Source organism: Stegostoma tigrinum, chromosome 20, assembly GCF_030684315.1.
Source record: "Stegostoma tigrinum isolate sSteTig4 chromosome 20, sSteTig4.hap1, whole genome shotgun sequence".
In the NCBI taxonomy this organism is placed as follows: Eukaryota; Metazoa; Chordata; class Chondrichthyes; order Orectolobiformes; family Stegostomatidae; genus Stegostoma; species Stegostoma tigrinum.
The window spans coordinates 46,688,633-46,707,154 of record NC_081373.1 but is presented as its reverse complement, the minus strand read 5'-3'; the positions used below and the strand labels follow the sequence as shown (position 1 = coordinate 46,707,154).

At 42.5% G+C, this 18,522-nt stretch overlaps 1 protein-coding gene across 3 annotated transcripts in view; it reads right to left on the bottom strand.

The window, feature by feature from the left end:
• Window positions 1-18,214: 18,214 nt before the first annotated feature.
• Window positions 18,215-18,522, bottom strand: part of asah2 (N-acylsphingosine amidohydrolase 2) — an 84,668-nt gene continuing 84,360 nt past the window's right edge. For all 3 annotated transcript variants that reach the window (XM_048551280.1, XM_048551281.1, XM_048551282.1), the window contains one exon: window positions 18,215-18,507. In XM_048551280.1, coding sequence (XP_048407237.1) covers window positions 18,324-18,507 — 184 coding nt within the window. In that variant the 3' untranslated portion in view covers window positions 18,215-18,323. The remainder of the gene's footprint in view (window positions 18,508-18,522) is intronic.

The window sequence follows — 18,522 nt, the reverse complement described above, 5'->3', positions numbered from 1 at the left end:
GCTAATTTGGAATATTAGTAGGTGGCAATGGGTTGTGTGTGGTAGCAGCCCATGTGATGACAAAGGCCTAGTGTGTGGGGGTTGGGGTAAGGACATGGACTCAAACCCTAAAGTTGTTAAACTCGATGTTGAGCCCAGAAGGCTATAGAATTCTCAAGCGGAAAATGAGGTGCTGTTCTTCCAGGTTATACCCACTTCACAGGAGCTCTGCGGCAAGCCTGAGACAGAGATGTTCGCCAGGGATTGCAAATCTTTATTTCATACTGCAGGCTGAAATGCCAAGTCACATTACCATTTCTGAAGAAAGGTCTAGGCCCAAAATATCAGCTTTTCTGTTCCTCTGATGCTGCTTGACCTGTGTTCATCCAGCTCTACACTTTGTTATCTCATATTACCTGCTGTTTTGATTCATGTTCCTTTCACGTGCTTCCACTTCTCTTGCCTTAGTGGCAAAACCATCATCTATCTTGTCACTACTATCCCTAAACCCAGTCATCTTGGTACCTTCTAATCCATCCTCAAAAGCCACATCAAAAACATTTCCTTTTATTATGCCTACTGCCTGATGCTTTCTTCCTGCTTCTTGGGCATTCAATTCTCTTTTGTAGACCAATTTGAAATCTCAAAGGCTGTGAGTAAGTGCAATTTTCTTGTTTCATTCACGAGTTCTCTGCCTTGAGTTGATGCTATGATGACTTCCAATAATTGGTGTAAATTGCAATAGCAGACAGAGAAGTAAATGTTTAAAAAAAATACTCAAATGATACTTTTTCTCAGATGTGCCACCTAAAGACAGATAAACAAAAGAAATGTACCATCTGGCTTCATTTGAAATCTATGAAGAATCTCTATGAACATGCCTGGAAAAGCTCAGGACCTATAAACATCCAAAATGGCAGGATAACCTGAACCACTTGACTGAATAAGAAAAGGTCTGAATCAACAGAAAATAAGCCATATCTCGACATTTAAAAAAGGGAGATTTTTGTGGATTAAGTATTGCCTGATTTTTGTTTCTACTTCAATCTTACCAATTCACGGGATAATTTATAGAAGTGGGAATGGAAACAACAAAAAGAGCAAGACCTTTCTTCTTGAAATTACGTGAGGTGTCCAAACTACCTTGCATCAGTATCCCAGGTTTTAAATGTGACCTAAATATGCAACTCTAATAGCGCTGAATATTCCATGTGTGTAAGTTGAGAGTTCAAGCCTTTCCAAAAGTCACAGCATTGTTCACTTGGGATGAGTAGCAGGTTAGACTTTACAGGAATAAGGTATCACGAGAATAGATCAGAACCTTCATGTACTTATGGACATACTGGCCTTTATAATTCCACTCTGCGTATTTTAAAAGAAGTCTACTCCAGCCAAAAGATTATCACGGCTGCCCGGCAGACTCCTGTATGACACCTGCATCTGTATGGAGTCAGGGAAACCTCAAATATAAAGGCTAAAATGGAAGAGATAATGGACAACAGGAAGCCATCTCCTGCAAGCATGCTTTTATGTTGTCCTCCCAAAGAGATACGAAAATGAGAAACAAAAGAAAACCTACAATTCCTGGCCTGTATACGTGAGTTGTCTGATGTCCTCATACATGCACTGGTGTCCTGTAAAGTTCATAAATTCTAAACAGTCACTAAACACCCTGCACTATCAGTAAAGAAAGAGAAAATATATTCAATCATGCTGCTTGTGACCAACATTGAAAAGAAGCAGGAAAAAAAATCAGGCAACCTGCAGAAAAGACAAGAAACCCAAAATCAACTACTCAACATCAATGAGACTGGTAACAACCAATCAAAGAGCTGAAATGTCTACTGTATACTCTCACCAATGACTCAAAGACTGATCCTTTTGTTGGGTTCACTTCTAACCCGTGTGTATGTGCGTTATTTTACTCCTTCTCATGTGAACTGACTAATAGAAACATTCTTTTGTTAAGTCAAGAATGGGCTGGCTAAATTGGTTTCCTAAAAAACATGAATTAATTTTGCCTGGAAGAAAGACAGCAACAAGGAAAGGGATCCTTTTTAATTTACCTTGTTATGATCAACTGCGGGATGGCTCAATAAAGAAAGTGATTCAGCTCCTCTCTCTTTGCCCGGAAGCCAAACTATTTTGAGCATCCTGTCTGGTATCTTAAGAATTTGCCACTCCTTCACCAAAGGACTGATATCAGAACTAGTGCACACCATGTATATTTTGTTTAATTCCTTCCATTTCTGCTTAATTCCTGCTTTCGCCAACATATATCCTGTGATAATTCATACACAGGAACATTTTTTGCTGCACAAGTCAAGCTGCCTTGGCAAAATATTCTCATTGTTTTTGATTTAGCCATTGTGGCCAGTTTATTGTCACAGATGAACCGAGTGCTAGAGCCACTCCTTGTCAGTATAACAGTATTTGTTCACGCAGCGGACATGTTCTGCTCGGCTGAAAGCTCAGTATTATTCCATGAATATTCCCTAACACCGCTGTACATGCTTGATAAGTTCAGAAAAATCTAATTTTAGATGTCCAAACTTGCTGACCATTTTGTTTTCTAGGCATCAAATTATTCCTGATTGAAAACAAATCTTTTATCTCTATATAGGGACTCGGAGAATATCAAGAAAAAATCCGTACACTTTTATATTCCATGGGTGGCTTCTTTACTGCTTATCTAATTTCATCTATTTTACTGCGATAGCTTCCCTTCCTAACCACTCATGAGTGATAACTATGTGCAGTTATTTAATTGGCTGTCCCTCAATTCCAGATGACATGTACTCAAGGTCGAGGATTTCTGCACTCGGTCTTAATGTGACAGGAGAAGCCCATTCTCAATCCACAATTTTGACAACACATGGGAGCAGGATGTCCCGTGAGGCAGTGGGAACTGGAGTGCAGGATTTGCTCGTCTTCCTTCTAGATGTGGGAAAATGGGACTAGATTTATTTTGGATGTCTGGTTAGCATGGATAAGTTGGACCAAAGGGTCTGTTTCCATGTGGAAGAGCTGTATGACTTTATGTAGAGCGAATGAACATAGAACATAGAACATAGAACAGTACAGCACTGTACAGGCCCTTTGGCCCACGATGTTGTGCCAACCTATTATCCTACTCTGAGATCAAACTAACCTGCATACTCTTAATTTTACTATCATCCATGTGCCTATCCAAGAGTCGCTTAAATGTCCCTAACGTATCTGACTCCACTACCACCACAGGCAGTGTATTCCATGCACCCACCACTCTCTGTGTAAAGAACCTCCCTCTGACATCTCCCTTATACCATCACCTTAAAATTATGCCCTCTCGTGACGGCCATTTCTGTCCTGGGAAAAAGTCTCTGGCTATCCACTCTATCTATTCCACTCATCATCTTGTAAACCTCTATCAAGTCACCACTCATCCTTCTTTGCTCCAATGAGAAAAGCCCTAGCTCCCTCAACCTTTTCTCATAAGACCTGCCCTCCAGTCCAGGCAGCATCCTGGTAAATCTCCTCTGCACCTGCTCTAAAGCTTTCACATCCTTCCCAGAATGAGGCAACCAGAGCTGAACACAATATTCCAAGTATGGTCTAACCAGGGTTTTATAGAACTGCAGCATAACCTCACAGCATTTAAACTCAATCCCCCTGCCAATGAAAGCCAACACACCATACGCCTTCTTAGCAACCCTATCAACTTGGGTGGCAACTTTGAGGGATCTATGGCCATGGACCCCAAGATCCCTCTGTTCCTCCACACTGCCAAGAATTCTGCCATTAACCCTGTATTCTACACTCAAATTCAACCCTCCAAAATGAATCACTTCATACTTTTCCAGGTTGAATTCCACCTGCCGCTTCTTTGCCCACTTTGGCATCCTATCGATGTTCCATTGCAACATAGAACAGCACTCCACACTATCCACAACTTCACCAACCTGTGTCATTGGCAAACTTACTAACCCACCCTTCCACTTCCTCATCCAAGTCATTTATGAAGATCACAAAGAGCAGAGGCCCCAGAATAGATCCCCGTAGAACACCACTGGTCACCGAGTTCCAAGCTGAATACTTTCCATCTATTACCACCCTCTGTCTTCCATAGGACAGCCAAATCTGAATCCAGACAGCCAAATTTCTCTGGATCCCATGCCTCCTTACTTTCTGAATGAGCCTACCATGTGGAACCTTATCAAATGCCTTGCTAAAATCCATGTACACCACATCGACTGCTCTACCTTCATCAATGTGCTTTGTCACATCCTCAAAGAATTCAGTAAGACTTATGAGGCATGACCTGCCCCTCACAAAGCCATGCTGACTATCTCTAATCAAACTGTGCTTTTCCAAATAATCATAAATACTATCTCTCAGAATCCCTTGCAATAATTTACCCAAAACAGAAGTAAGACTGACAGTTGTGGTTAGTTGGCTTGCTGAGCTGGTTCGCTGTCATTCCCCAGACATTCCGTTACCCCGCTCGGTAACATCCTCAGTGCAGCCTCCAATGAAGTGTCAGTATGTTTTCCCACCTGGTATTTAAACTCTGGAGTCCATTGATCCGGATTGCCTCACTTCTAGTTTTCCTTCATATTGGAGTGTATATGGGGTCGAGTTCTGTGTGTTGATTGATGGGTTTCTTCAGCTTAATCCAGCTCAATAGACCCCAAAGTTTAAAAACCAGGCGGGAAAACACAATCGCACTTCATCGGAGGCTGCGCTGATGATGTTCCCCAGCAGGGTAATGAAACATCTGCGGAACAACAACCAGCTCAACAAGGCTACAAGCCACAACGTCCACAACCCGAGCTACAAATCTACACCAAAACCTTGGAATAAGACTGACTGGTCTGTAATTCCCAGGGATATCCCTATTCCCTTTCTTGAACAAGGGAATAACATTTGCCACCCTCCAATCATCCGGTACTACTCCAGTGGACACTGAGGACGCAAAGGGGTAGCAATCTCTTCCTTTGCTTCCCATATAAACCTTGGGAATATCCCGTCAGGCCCAGGGGACTTATCTATCCTCATATTTCTCAAAATTTCTAGCATTTCCTCCTTCCTAACATCAAACTGTTCGAGTATATCTATCTGTTTCACGCTGTCCTCACAAACTACAAGTCCATCTCACTAGTGAATGCTGAAGCAAAGTACTCATTAAGGACTCCCCTATCTCCTCTGACTCCAGGCACAAGTTCCCTCCATTATCCCTGCTCAGTCCTACCCTCACTCTGGCCATCCTCTTGTTCCTCACGCAAGTATAGAACACCTTGGGATTTTGCTTAATCCTATCCACCAAGGCTGTTTCATGCCCCCTTCTAGCTCTCTTCAGTCCATTCTTCAGTTCCTTCCTGGCTACCTTCTAACCCTCTAGAGCCTGTCCGATCCTTGCTTCCTCAGCCCTAAATAAGCTTCCTTCTTTCTCTTGACTGGATGTTCTACAAGTCTTGTCATCCAAGGTTCCATCACCTTACCATCCCTTCCTTGCCTCAGTGGGACAAACCTATTCAGCATTCACAGCAAGTGCTCCCTAAACAACCTCCACAATTCTGTTGTGTATTTCCCTGAGAACATCTGTTCCCAATTTATGCTCCACAGATCCTCCCTAATAGTGTTGTAATTCCCTGTCCCTCAGTAAAATATTTTCCCATACCGTCTGCTCCTATCCCTCTCCATGAATATAGTAAAGGTCAGGGAGTTGTGATCACTATCACCGAATGCACTCCCACCAAGAGATTTGACACCTGGCCGGGTTCATTGCCAAGCACTGAATCCAATATAACCTCCGCTCTAGTCAACCTGTCTACATATTGAGTCAGAAATTCTTTGCACTAAGGATGTTCCAGTCCATATTAGGGAAGTTGACGTTACTCATGATAATAGTCCTGTTACTTCTGCATCTTTCCAAAATCTGCCTCCCAATCTGTTCCTCAGTGTCTCTGTTGCTATTGGGAGGTCTATTTAAAAAAATCCCAGTAAAGTGACTGCTCCTTTCCTGTTTCTGACTTCCACCCATACTGACTCAGTGGATAAACGCTCCTCCATGGCCTCCATTTCTAAAGCTGTGATGCCATCCCTGATTCGCAATGCCACTCCCTCACCTCTTTCACCTCCCTCCCTATTTCTTTTGAAACACCTAAACCCGGAAATCCAACAACCATTCCTGCTCCTGTGTTATCCAAGACTCCATAATGGTCACAACATCATTGCTCTAGGTACTGATCCATACTCTAAGTTCATCGCCCTTATTCCCGACTCTTCTTGTGTTAAAATAGGCACACTTCAACCCATCACACTGACTGCAACTTTGCCCTATTAACTGTCTGTCCTTCCTCACAGACTCTTTACATGCTGTATCTGCCTGTACACCAGCTATCCCATCCTCTGATCCATAGCTCTGGTTTCCATCTGCCCGCTAAACTAGTTTAAACCCTCCCGAAGAAATCTAGCAAACCTCCTGTCCAGGATATTGGTGCCCCTCCAGTTCAGGTGCAGCCCATCCTTCCTATACAGGTCCCACCTTCCCCAGAAGGTATTCCCAATGATCCACATATCTGAAGCCCTCCCTCCTACACCAGTTCTGTAGCCACATGTTTAGCTGCACTGACTCTCTAGTCCTAGCCTCACTAGCCTATGGCACCAGTAGTAATCCTGAGATTACTATTCTGTTCATCCTGCCTTTTCGCTTCCAACCTAACTCCCCACATTCATTTTTCAGGTCCTCATCCCTTTTCCTATTTATGTCATTGGCACCAATGTTTACCACAACTTCTGGCTGCTCTGCCTCCCCCATAAGAATTCTGTGGACTCGATCTGAGACATCCCTGACCCCGTCACCCAGGAGGCGACACACCATCTGGGAGTCTCGTTCCTGACCAGAGAACCTCTCATCTGTTCCACTAATCATTGAATCTCCTATCACTACCACTCTCCCATTCTCGCCCATTCCCTTACGAGCCAAAGATCCAGGCTCAGGGCCAGAGGCCTGGCCACTATGGATACTGTTGCAGAGGGGGGTGGTGGGTGGACCGGGGGGAAAGCCAAAGGGTATCCTTATTATTGAGGGGAACGGCCACAGGGGATCCCTGCACTGTCTGCCTATTGCCTTTCCCTCTCCTGGAGGTCACCCAGTTACCTTATCCTGTAATGTGGGTGTGACTACCTCCCTACAAATCCTTGTTATCACCCCATCAACCTCCAAGAATGATCCTGTGTTCATCCAGCTCCAGCTCCAGTTCCCTAATGCAGTTTTTGAGGAGCTGGAGTTGGGTGCACTTCTCGCAGGTGAAGTCAGAGGGGACACAACAGTGACCCTTACCTCCCACATCTTGCAAGAGGAGCATGCAACTGCCCTCACTTCCATTCCCTCTACTTGAGATGCCAGTGGGATAAAGAGAAAAAAAAAAGCTCACCTTACTGACCAGCCACAGACAGTCTTTTGGTTAGAGGAGGAGGATGGGTGGGAGACATTACACGTGTAGTGTTTCAGATTTAGCCACTGCCCGAATATGTTAATTCACGTCCCCAGCAGTCCCTTTGTCGACATTTGCTCCTGCTCAGCCTACTCTCCGCCTTTTCTCGAGGCAAGTATTTTCTATACAAGCTTATCTACCCAGCTGCCCCCGACTTGTGGTCTCGCCACTCCTACTGCTGAAGATGCTTCCCCTCTATCCCAATCTACAACAACAGGTCATAGTTTTAGGCGAAAGGGTGTCAGATTTAAAACAGCAATAAGTAGGGATAACTTCCCTCAAAGGGGCATGAATCTGTGAAATTCATTACCTCACTGCACAGTGCATGCTGGGACATTGAGTACATTCATGGAGGAGATTAGTCAGATTTTTAATTAGTATTGGGTTAAAGGATTATAGGAAGCAGGCAGGAAAGTGGAGTTGAGGCCAAGATAAGGTCAGCTATAATTGCATTAAATGTTGGACCAGACGAGAGGGGCTGAATTCCCCACTCCTCCTCCTAGTTTTGATGGAATATTCTCTGTGACTGCTTTCCCTTGATCTTATGTCGTTTTGACACAAAGCGTAATATATCTTGATGGGCAGATTGAATGACTGATAGCAATCTTCTTCCAGCTATGGGTGCCATTGCTGCTGTGCTTCAAAAGGAACTTCATAGTGTTGTAGAATTTTCTTTGTCCTCGCCTGGAACATTGGCCATCTGAGATTTGGAGAAACAGGACCTCATGGAGATGTTTTTAGACTGTTTGAATACAGTGTCCAGACCGTCAAGTTTGATTTTGCAGGAATTTCGCTTGAATGCTTGCAGAGAAGGCTGTAAGAAGGACATTAGCAATTGTTCAGCTGTCCTTCCATTGAAAGCAGAGGAGGTGGTGAAAGGATTGTAAATGAACGTTTTCCCACACTTGTTATGTCTCATTGACACATAGTGCATTGCATTAATGTCATGGCGATGACTGACGACTTCTGTACAATAAAACTGTGGTTGATTTATCAGTTTATCAGCTGGATTTATCAGCTGTTTCACCAATGACCTTCACTCCATCATGAGATCAGAAGTGGGGATGTTTGCACAATGTCCAGCTCCATTCATGACTCCTCAGATACTGAAGAGGTCATGTTCAAATGCAACAAGATCTAGACAATATCCAGACTTTGGCTGACAAGTGGCCACACAAATCCCAGGCTATGACCATCACCAATAAGAGACAACCCAACCATTGTACCTTAACATTCAATAGTGTTATCATACCTGAATTCCTACTATCAACATCCTGAGAGTTACCGGACACTCACCTGAGCTCACCATATAAACAGAGTGGCTACAAAGAGCAGAACAGAGGGTAGGAATACTGCAGCAAGTAACTCACCTCTTGACTCCCCAAAACTAATCAACATCTACAAGGCACAAGTCAAGAGTGTGATGGACTACTCCCCACTTACCTGGATGGGGGCAGCTCAAACAACACTCAAGAAGCTTGACACCATCCGAGACAAAGCAACCCGCTTGATTGGCACCACATTCATAAGCATCAACTCCCTACTCCACTGATTCTACCAGGTGCATTGCAGAACTTCACCAAAGATGCTTAGACAGCATCTTCCCAAACCACAACCACTTCCATCTAGAAGGACAAGGGCAGTGAATATGCACCACCATCCACAAGATCACCACCAAGCCACTCACCATCCTTAACTGGAAATATTGCTTCCTCACTGTCCTGGAATCCTGGAATTCCCTCGTTAAGGGCATTGTGGTTCTACCTACAGTACACGGACAGCGACGGTTCAAGAAGGCATCTCACCTTCCCAAGTGCAACCAGGGACTAGCAAAAAATTCTGGCCAGCCAGTGACATCCACATCCCATGAGTGAATGTAAAAATTTATTGAAACCTTTCTTGTCAACACACATTGCTGTGGGTTTTAGAAGGTTGAGCTGTTGCAGCTGGTCTGGTATTAGATCTCCTCATCAATGGTGGCATTTTGATAGAAGTGGGTGCTGTTTTCGACATGCTCCAGAGTCTCTGCGTGAAAATCTAGAGAAATAGATTGCTTGCTGATCAGATTTGAGATGATAGAAGAGCATTGTTTTGGTAACATTTGCCAGGCCAAGTCTCTTGAATACAGAATTGGAGTGATCAAGACTGACTTGTAAAGCTGGGCAAGGAAGCTGCAGGTATCGACAAACTGTTAATTATTTTGACAGTGGCAGTCAGCTTTGGTTAAAGATCTTTGCATCGTATCATATTTAATTCTGACACCAGAGGGCAGTTGACCTTTGGCAAAGGTAATAGCTGGAGAGCTTATAAACAGCATGGGATGTTGACCCCAACGAGATCAGACAGTGGAGCATGAGACTCTTAAACTCAGGGTTGATTGGTCGAGCCCCAAAACAAGTCAATGCTTAGCTTGTTAAAATACACGTACTTTGGGAAATTGTGGAACAGTAGTAGTGTTCATTTCTCTGGGCCATAAATTCCAATTTCAAGCCCCCAGTGCGCCAGATATGTTTTGCAATATATCTGAACAGCTTGATTAAACATATCTCTACATAGCATAGGACTGAGGAGATAGCCTTGTCTAAGCCTGTCCAGATTTTGATGGTACCTGTCCCCCACTCAGGACAGTTATAGTCATCTCATTATGAAGCTTTTGCAGGAGTGTGGAGAAGCTTCTTGGACGTCCAAATCTTCAGACCACAATCCAGAGCCTTGTGATTTAATCAGCCCCATATTTTAGGACAAATCAATGAAAGCGATGAAGAATTTTTGGATTTGCCCTTGGCATCTTTCCACAAGTTGGCTGGTAACAAAGATGACGTATGGAAGGTTCAAAGCCAGATATTGCCTGAGGTTGTCCATTTTGTATGTAAAGTATGGTGTTGGGCATGATCCAGGGCAGATTTTCCTGTGCAGTGGCACTTTCAGCTTATGATATGTGTAAGCCATTTGTAGCAGAAGTGAAACAGCAAATCATATGGGGGAGTTGGGCACGCAGGTCCCTCTTTCACTTTGTGTCGTTGAAGGGTCAGGTCAGCTACTGAAACGCCCTTCACTCATTCCAAAGCAGGAGAATGACAGAACTCTGTGTTAGTCTCCCCAATCAACCTTGGAGCTGTTACAGTGCAGGCAAGATCTGGCCACAAGATTTAGTAATACCTCGCAGAACATTATACTCCAGGCAAGCCAGCCGAGAAGGGGCCTGTTCTTCTCCAGTGATGGCACCTCCCATCAGATCTGGGTGGCCTAGAGTGAGGTCAAAGAGCAATGGCCTACACAAAAAAATCCACTGCAGAAAGCAGATTGACAATCTCCTACACTCAACAAAGGGGACTGGCAACAACTGCTGAGTGCAATTTTGCAATTATAGGTGCACAATTCAGTCTAAATGTGCCACATAGGCCTCAGCGCCCCGTGCACGTAAGGACTCACTGCCCCATCATGTTGCCAATGTCTAATCACTTGCTTGGAATTATATCTCACATTCCCCTTAATGAAGGGCTCACCACCTGGCAAGGCTGTGCACACTCAGAGTGCTCATATACCCATTACCATCACACTCAGCTCTTCTCTTCCTCTGTCTCATTGAGGGCAAGCTCAGCCAGACCAAGAGCGAATCTGGCCAAACCATCAAAGGAGTACTAGATATCTGAATCCTCACGCCATACAAGGGCCAGGCAACAGAGCTGTTCGGTGAAGACTATCATTATTCCTACTGCTAGGGAGATTAGGAATTGCAGGACATGTCAGTGAGGAACATTGTAGTCTGTTCTTCTCAGACGTACAGGTAGTCTCATGTATTTACACACAGGTGAATGTGCATCCTTACCAAAAAGATCTTTTTTCTAGTCCTAATGGTTAATATGATGGAGCCATGTGGAAGATGTGGCAACACCTCCCTCAAAATAACCAATTCTGAGGATTATCTGGACCTCAGTGGAGGCACTACCGTGGGACTCTCACCTTCACGCTCCAGCAACACAAAGACAGTCGCCTCAGTAGGTATTCTAATTGGACTAGGCTCAGGACAACAATCGGGTGCATAAATGACTGTCATATGTCCATGGTCTGTGCAGGAAGCAACACCCTAGGTCATGTAAATTCAAGAGATTGGCCAGAGAATTGGCCACTGCAGAACCCCATGTAGAAGACACGCTTCTGTACTTAACAATGAGACATGGCAAAAACAGGTACAGGAATATTCTCTATTCAGTCAGTTCAAAGGGAGGATACAGGGCTTGGGATGACCACATTGCAGCCTCCACAAACACAATTAATGGAAGTGGCACAGAAGTATGATTGGGATCCAGGCATTGCCAATATAAGATTCAGAAAGTCCAGCTGAGATGTGATCCTCCATATTCTTTAATGGGAGGGGAAGAGGTGAGGGACAGTATTGGCATTTATGCAGTCCATAGCAGAGAAAGTATAGTCACCTAGCATGTTCAACTACCACAAACCTTTAGCCGAGGAATGTAACATTGAAAAGGACTGGTGATGGAATAAGGCAACATCCTTCGCATGTGACAGAACCAACATATAATAATAGGGAACTAGGAATAGCGCAGAGGACAAACAAATGGTTTGCAACAATCTTCATGATAGAATTCCAGAAATACTAAATAATCAAGGGGCAGAAGAAATGAGAGACAAACAATTCCATCACTTCAGAAATAAATAGCAGGGAAACTAATAGCTTCATAGGCCGTTGGTCCCGTGGACCTGATGCATTGCATTTTAAGATGTTAAAGGATTTAGCTACAGAGATAATGCATACACTGCTAGTAATCTCCCAAGAATCCTGAAATTCTGGAAAAGTCTCATTGGACTGGAAAACTGTCAATTATCTCTTACTCAAAAATAGAGGCAAAAAATGGGTAACTATAGGATAGGTAATTTGATATGTTAGATCTATTATAAAAGATGTAATAATAGAATATTTAGAAATCTATAATAAAATCAAGAGCAGTAAGCATGCTTCATGAAGGGGAAATCATGCTCAGCATTTTCATGAGAATTCTTTGAAGAGACAATAAGCGGGGTAGATTCAGGTGAACCAGTAGACATAAGATATTTGAACTTCCAGAAGGCATTCTGCAAGGTATTATATTTGAGCCTACTTAATAAGATAAGAGAAGATAGCATTGGGAATAATACATTAGTATAGTAAAGGATTGGCTAATTCATACAAGACAGAGAGCAAGAATAAGGGAGGTATTTTCAGGATGGCAACATTTAACTGGTAGAGCGACACAGGGATCAATGCTGGAGCCACGTTTATTTAAATTATGAATAACTTGGATCAGCGAAATGAATGTACTATCACCAAGACGATACATGAATAGTTAGAAAGGTGAATAATGAGGCTAACACAAAGAGCTATAGACAGATTACATGAGGAGGCAAAAACTGGCAGATGGATTATGTGGGAAAATGATAGGTTGTGCACTTTAGAAGGAAGATTAGGGGAGCTGAATATTACTTAAATGGGAAAAAGCTGCAGACATCTGAAGTACAAAGGGATTTGGGCGTTCTCGTGCATAAATCACAAAATCCTGGCTTACCTTGATTTTCCCCTGACACTAACGACTCCCCAGCACTCATCCATCAAGTCCCCCTCTATCACATCCAACTAGCCACCACCAATGTGACCGTTCCCTGTGCTGCACAAGGCTGTTATGACCAGCCCTCAGGGGAGGACTCCAAATTTTATGGAGACTGATCACCAGGTATTCTCCAAATTGTTACAACTTCAGAGAGGATACCCCGAACTGGTTGCACAACGAGTGAAGAGAGAGGAGGCAGTTCCCTTTCTTTAAGGAAATTAGAACGATCACATTCTTGAAGTCAGGGGTGTAGGAGGAGGATGTTTTCCTCTGAAATCTGTAGGATAAGTGTACGGAACATTGTCATGTTTAAAAACAACCAACTTTGTAGACCTCACCTAGAATCCTATCGGTACTGTCGGTTTGTTTGTTTTCTTTTTATTGATTCACAAGATGAGAGTGTCATTGGCTAGACCATCATTTATTGCCCATCTCTAATTGCCCAGAGGGCAGTTAAGAGTTAACCACAGTTTTGTGGGTTTGGAGTCACTTGTAGGCCAGATCAGTTAACTAACTGACATTAGTCAATCAGATAGTTTTTTTCAGGCATGGCTCATGGTCATCATTAAACTCTTAATTCTAGATTTGTCTTAAATTCAAACTCCACCAGATGCTGGGGCAGAATTTGAACCTGAGTCCACACAACATTACTTGGGTCCCTGGGTTAACAGTCCAGTAATAATACTACAAGGTCATCACCTCCCCTTGCAGTTCTCCCACTAATGGTCTTTTATCCGGGGATTATCACAGGATACTCAGTGATGCTCTCCAGGCGAACAGCTGCCATCATACATTCATTGTTGAGGAGTTACTCAAAGTTTCTTTCCAACATTGACTGAAGTGGAAACAATTCAGAAAACATGGGAAGACAATATCTTTTTTCCCAAAATCAGCTTAAGCAGTAGGACTAACCTCATTTGTTTCAGCTAAACAGAAAGAAGGTGGTTAAAGGCCAGCATGAGAAAATAAAACACATTCCCAAAAGGAAAACTCAATTTCTGGTGCCATTCTTCTCTCAAACACTTAACTTAGCCTAGCATCCTTTATCAATGTGGCTTTGCTCTCTCAATCATGCAAACTATGTAGTACTGCCTTTGATGAAATTAACACAGAGGGACACTGTTAAACTATTGCTTCGTTTTAGGGAATGTGTAAAGTAAGTACATTAACCTACCCTGAAAACATGGACTTGGGAGCAGTTTGAAACAATCCAATCAAAGGAGTATCGCGAATTTCTTTTGTGTTTTATGATAGATTAGATGCAAGCTCCGACATTCTGCTTGTTTCCTGTTCCTTTTGAGAAGGTTTCATTTTGCGAAGATCCTGAGAACTTTGCATCTCAGATTCTCCAGCATCGGTAGTTCCCACTATCTCTGAGAACGTTGTTGGGTTTTTTTTTCTCAGTTATCTGTGGTTGGAGTAAAGCCTCTGCTTGTGGTTTCCAGAATCAGTTCAATTAAAGATGCTCATTGAAAGACAATGATACTCTCTTTCATTGGGAGCATCAGGAATTTAAATTCCTGCAGCAGGTTAAAAGACTAGGGATCATCGAGAGGCAAAGCAGGACATTGGTTAGTAGAAATTATGTGTAAAAGATTGCAGGGGCCCACATGCTCGAGTGAGGTTAATCAGTTTTGTAGCTAGTGAAGCCCATATCCTGCGAAAGCATGAAACGAAATGTTTGTGATATATTGGAACTACTTACAGGTTAAATTGGTATAGTAGACATTGTTGAGGGCACCTTGAGGAGTTTCAGATGCTGGGTTTCACTCTTTTGGGACCCTAAACAATACTGCCCACATGTCCATATGACATTATCAGGTGGTGATTCGGCATTCCACAGTATTAACCTATTCATACCCATGTACAATAATGTTCATCCAACACCTCAGCTTTTGCAGAGCTACACTAGTTCCTGTGGTCTCAATGGCTACAATTTAAAACTCTCCACAGGTTTAAATCAATTCCATGGTTTTACCCCACCACATCTCAGTAGCTTTCTTCAACCCTGCACACTGTGCACATCAGTTACTACATTCTCCAAATTCAGAACCCCCTGGTAAGCTGATTCTGGTCTTGCTTAAACCCCTTCACCTCTTTAGCTGCCCTTCCTCCTTCAAAACCCTTTTTTAACCATCCCTCTCCTTCCTTGCAAATCTACCTCTCTGGTGTAATGTCTATTTTTGTCAGATTACACATCTCTGAAGTATCTTGGAACATTGTGCTGTATTAGAAGATGCTATACAAATGAACAGTAATGGTAATTCAATACACTCTTTATTAAAAGCATACTGAGTATATAAAAGTTAGCTTACAAACCAGAAAGCTATTTTGAAAAATGTAGTAGTCGTCAAATTTTGAGCAGATTTTGCAGCCATTGTACAACCTGCAGTTAACATTTGCATGAAAACCGAGGAATCCCAGTCAGGCACATTGAGATTATGTTCAAATCCAATTGCTTTCTTTTTAAGTAGAGCCCGATTTTCTTGTTATAGTGTTGTTGAAACTGTACATTCAATTCCAATCACATTCTGAGGCATATGGAGTTTATCAGTCAAGAAAATTTTGGTAAGGATCTTCACAATTACTGTCAGAACAGAATTGTTTTTTAAATATTCATTCTTGGGATGTGGGGCATTGCTGGCTAGGCCTGTTCCCAGTTGTCTTCGAGGAGGTGGTGGTGAGCTGCCTTCTTGAACCATTGTAGTCCATATGCCGTGGGTTGACCTACAATGGGTCACTGATGGTAATCCTACGACAGATGGCCCAACTACCAGGCAATAAATTTTATGGCCAGATCACCGATCCTGGCCTGTCCCAAATGTTTCCGTTGTAGGAATCCACTCAACACCCAGTAAGTACTGGACGCCAGGATTCTGGGGATAGGTTGGCGGGGGGTGGAGGGGATAGAGTGCCAAGTGGGTATGAGGTGGAGTAGCACAGGGCGCTACTGTTAAAAGGGGTGGCCGAAGAGTTAGGCTGCCAGGTGATTGATTGTATAGGATGCCAAGTGGGTCATAGAGTAGGGTGGCAACAGCTGAGGGGGAGGAAGGGCAGAGTTTTATACATTTGAAGGAAGGATGCCAGGCAGATGAGGGCTGGAGGATCGCAAGTAAGGGAATACAAATGATGAATGAGGGAATAGGATAGGATAGACATCATTAGGGAAGGATCAGTGGTGGAGGGTGATGGTGGGAGTGAGATCTAGTGTGCAGGCAGAAAGTTGGAGTGCCAAGGATTGGGGGAGGTGGGGCAGGGCAGTGGCATGCGCAGGAACAAGGCCGTCAGGTATTGGAAGTCAGGGAGGGGTTGGGAAGATTGTTTTGGGGTGTTGTCTTTCCATGGGGATGGGGGTAGTAGGGGAGTTGATTGGGTGTCCATAGGAATGAGAGCCATGAAGCTGGAGGCTGGTGTCCTACTATGGAGCTGGGTGATATTTGGGAATTGGGGTGACTGGGTTGTGAACTACGTTTCTGTAGTTAACCAGGAGATCAAGCAAATTTTTAATTCCTTTAACTTTCCCAGGCTAACTATTTGTTTAAGTCATCGAGACCCTCCAGGGTCTTTCTTGAATCGGTCCAGATGCTGAATAATTGCCCATTGGAAGTTTGCACTCCCTTGACAATTAGCCTCTGGGTAATGCATCAGGCTTTCTCAGAGGTCCTGTTGCTCAAATCCTTCAAGTTACTTCCAGGCTCCAAATATGCTGGGACCGAAGATCCGGACTATTTTCTCGTGACCTTTCTTTCCTTATATGCCTAATCTTGTGACAGACTTCCTGCATTCAGATTTGTACACTTAATGCTCAGTCCCAAAAGTTCTTAGTAAGAACATATTGACCTGGTTTTCAATATCTTTTTTCACAATTAAAGCATTCCTTTTTTTTCAATAAGTCATGAAATGTGCTTGCTCCCTCGGAGATGGTGGTTTATTTTCTAATATTTGTTTTTTTTTTCCCAAATTAAAGCAAATACAACTTAAGTCCACTTGCGATCTGACTAATGCCAAGGGGATAATTCAATGTAAACTCATTAGAAGACAGTGGAACTATCACGTTACCAGTCCATAACATTCACTAACATATTTAAAATGAGTTTAATATGACAATTACTGACTGATGGAACATTCCACAACTCATCCAAAATGGCTGCCTCGAACAGTGTGCTACAGTAGAATGTTGGCAAGGTGTGGACATCGTTTGAGTTTTGACCACGTCAGCAAAATCCACCTCAAAGAAGTGAGGCATTTGTACATTACTTGTTCAGTTTAATAATTTGAATTCACCCTTTTCTCGAAATATAGTCAAGATAACTATGTAATGCATCATTCTACAACTTAAAGCTGTTGAACTGTACATTTGTGAGCAGACAGTCTGGAAAAACATTATGTGCACTTTCTACATGTATATCTAAGTAATTTTATTCAAACACTTGAGAAGTTCTTGCTTTATAATGTCAGTCATTATAAGTGTCTTTTAATCTATAAATGTAATGAGATGAAGTCTTTTGTTGTGCGCTAATGTCTATAATCCTAATCATAACTACATTTTGATATCGTAAGTAAAGGAAGATAATTACTACTGAATACTAGCATGATTAAATCAAGGTTTAGAAAACTGCGCTGTTCTTGATTTGATAATACTGTTTCTGTAATTAAACAGAAACATAATGTGCAAATGTTTAATTATTGTGTGCTATCAACTAGTAAAGCCAAATCAAATACAACTAATTGAATCTAATTTTGTTTTATTAATTGACAATCCTGCTCCAGGAAACTTAGGGATTAGCCCAATTGTTGCAATTATTACCAAAGGGAATTCCAGGTAATGACTTGATTTGATGGGTACAATTTCAAGTATTTTAAATTTGTTCAGTTCTCCTTTTCACCTCAACACATAAGCTTGTTAGAAAATATTCCCAAGCTAACCCAAGGCCATTAGTTATGAAAAAAAAGATTAGCTTTGTCAATATTATTATTTCATTTATTTTAGTGACTAATTATTGATTACACACTCAGCATGAGCAAGTTGAGCAATCTTCCAGATGTTACTCCAATTTATTAATGCTTTTGTGCCATTTTAGAATCTCCCATCTTATATCTACCTTGGAAACACGCTTGGAACAATCAATAGCAAATCATTCAACCAAACCATGAGTATAATGCGCAGGTTTATTTTCTTTTAAATTCACTGTCCCATGGTAAAAATCAAATAAAATTTAAATTGCAAAATGTAAACATAATTTTTAGTGGTTTATGTGTTTCACTTTCTCACTTCAAAAGGAGAAGAGGAGCCCTCATAAGGAGTGAAGACTGGTTTCAGAAACTTTAGTGTTTTGAAATGGCCAAAATGCCGCACTTTGTACATTCCGAGCTCTGCAGTATGTGGGATGTGCCAGGACACTGTGACATTGCTATAACCGTTACGTGCTTTGTTCCAGTACAATCTAAAAGCAAAAAAA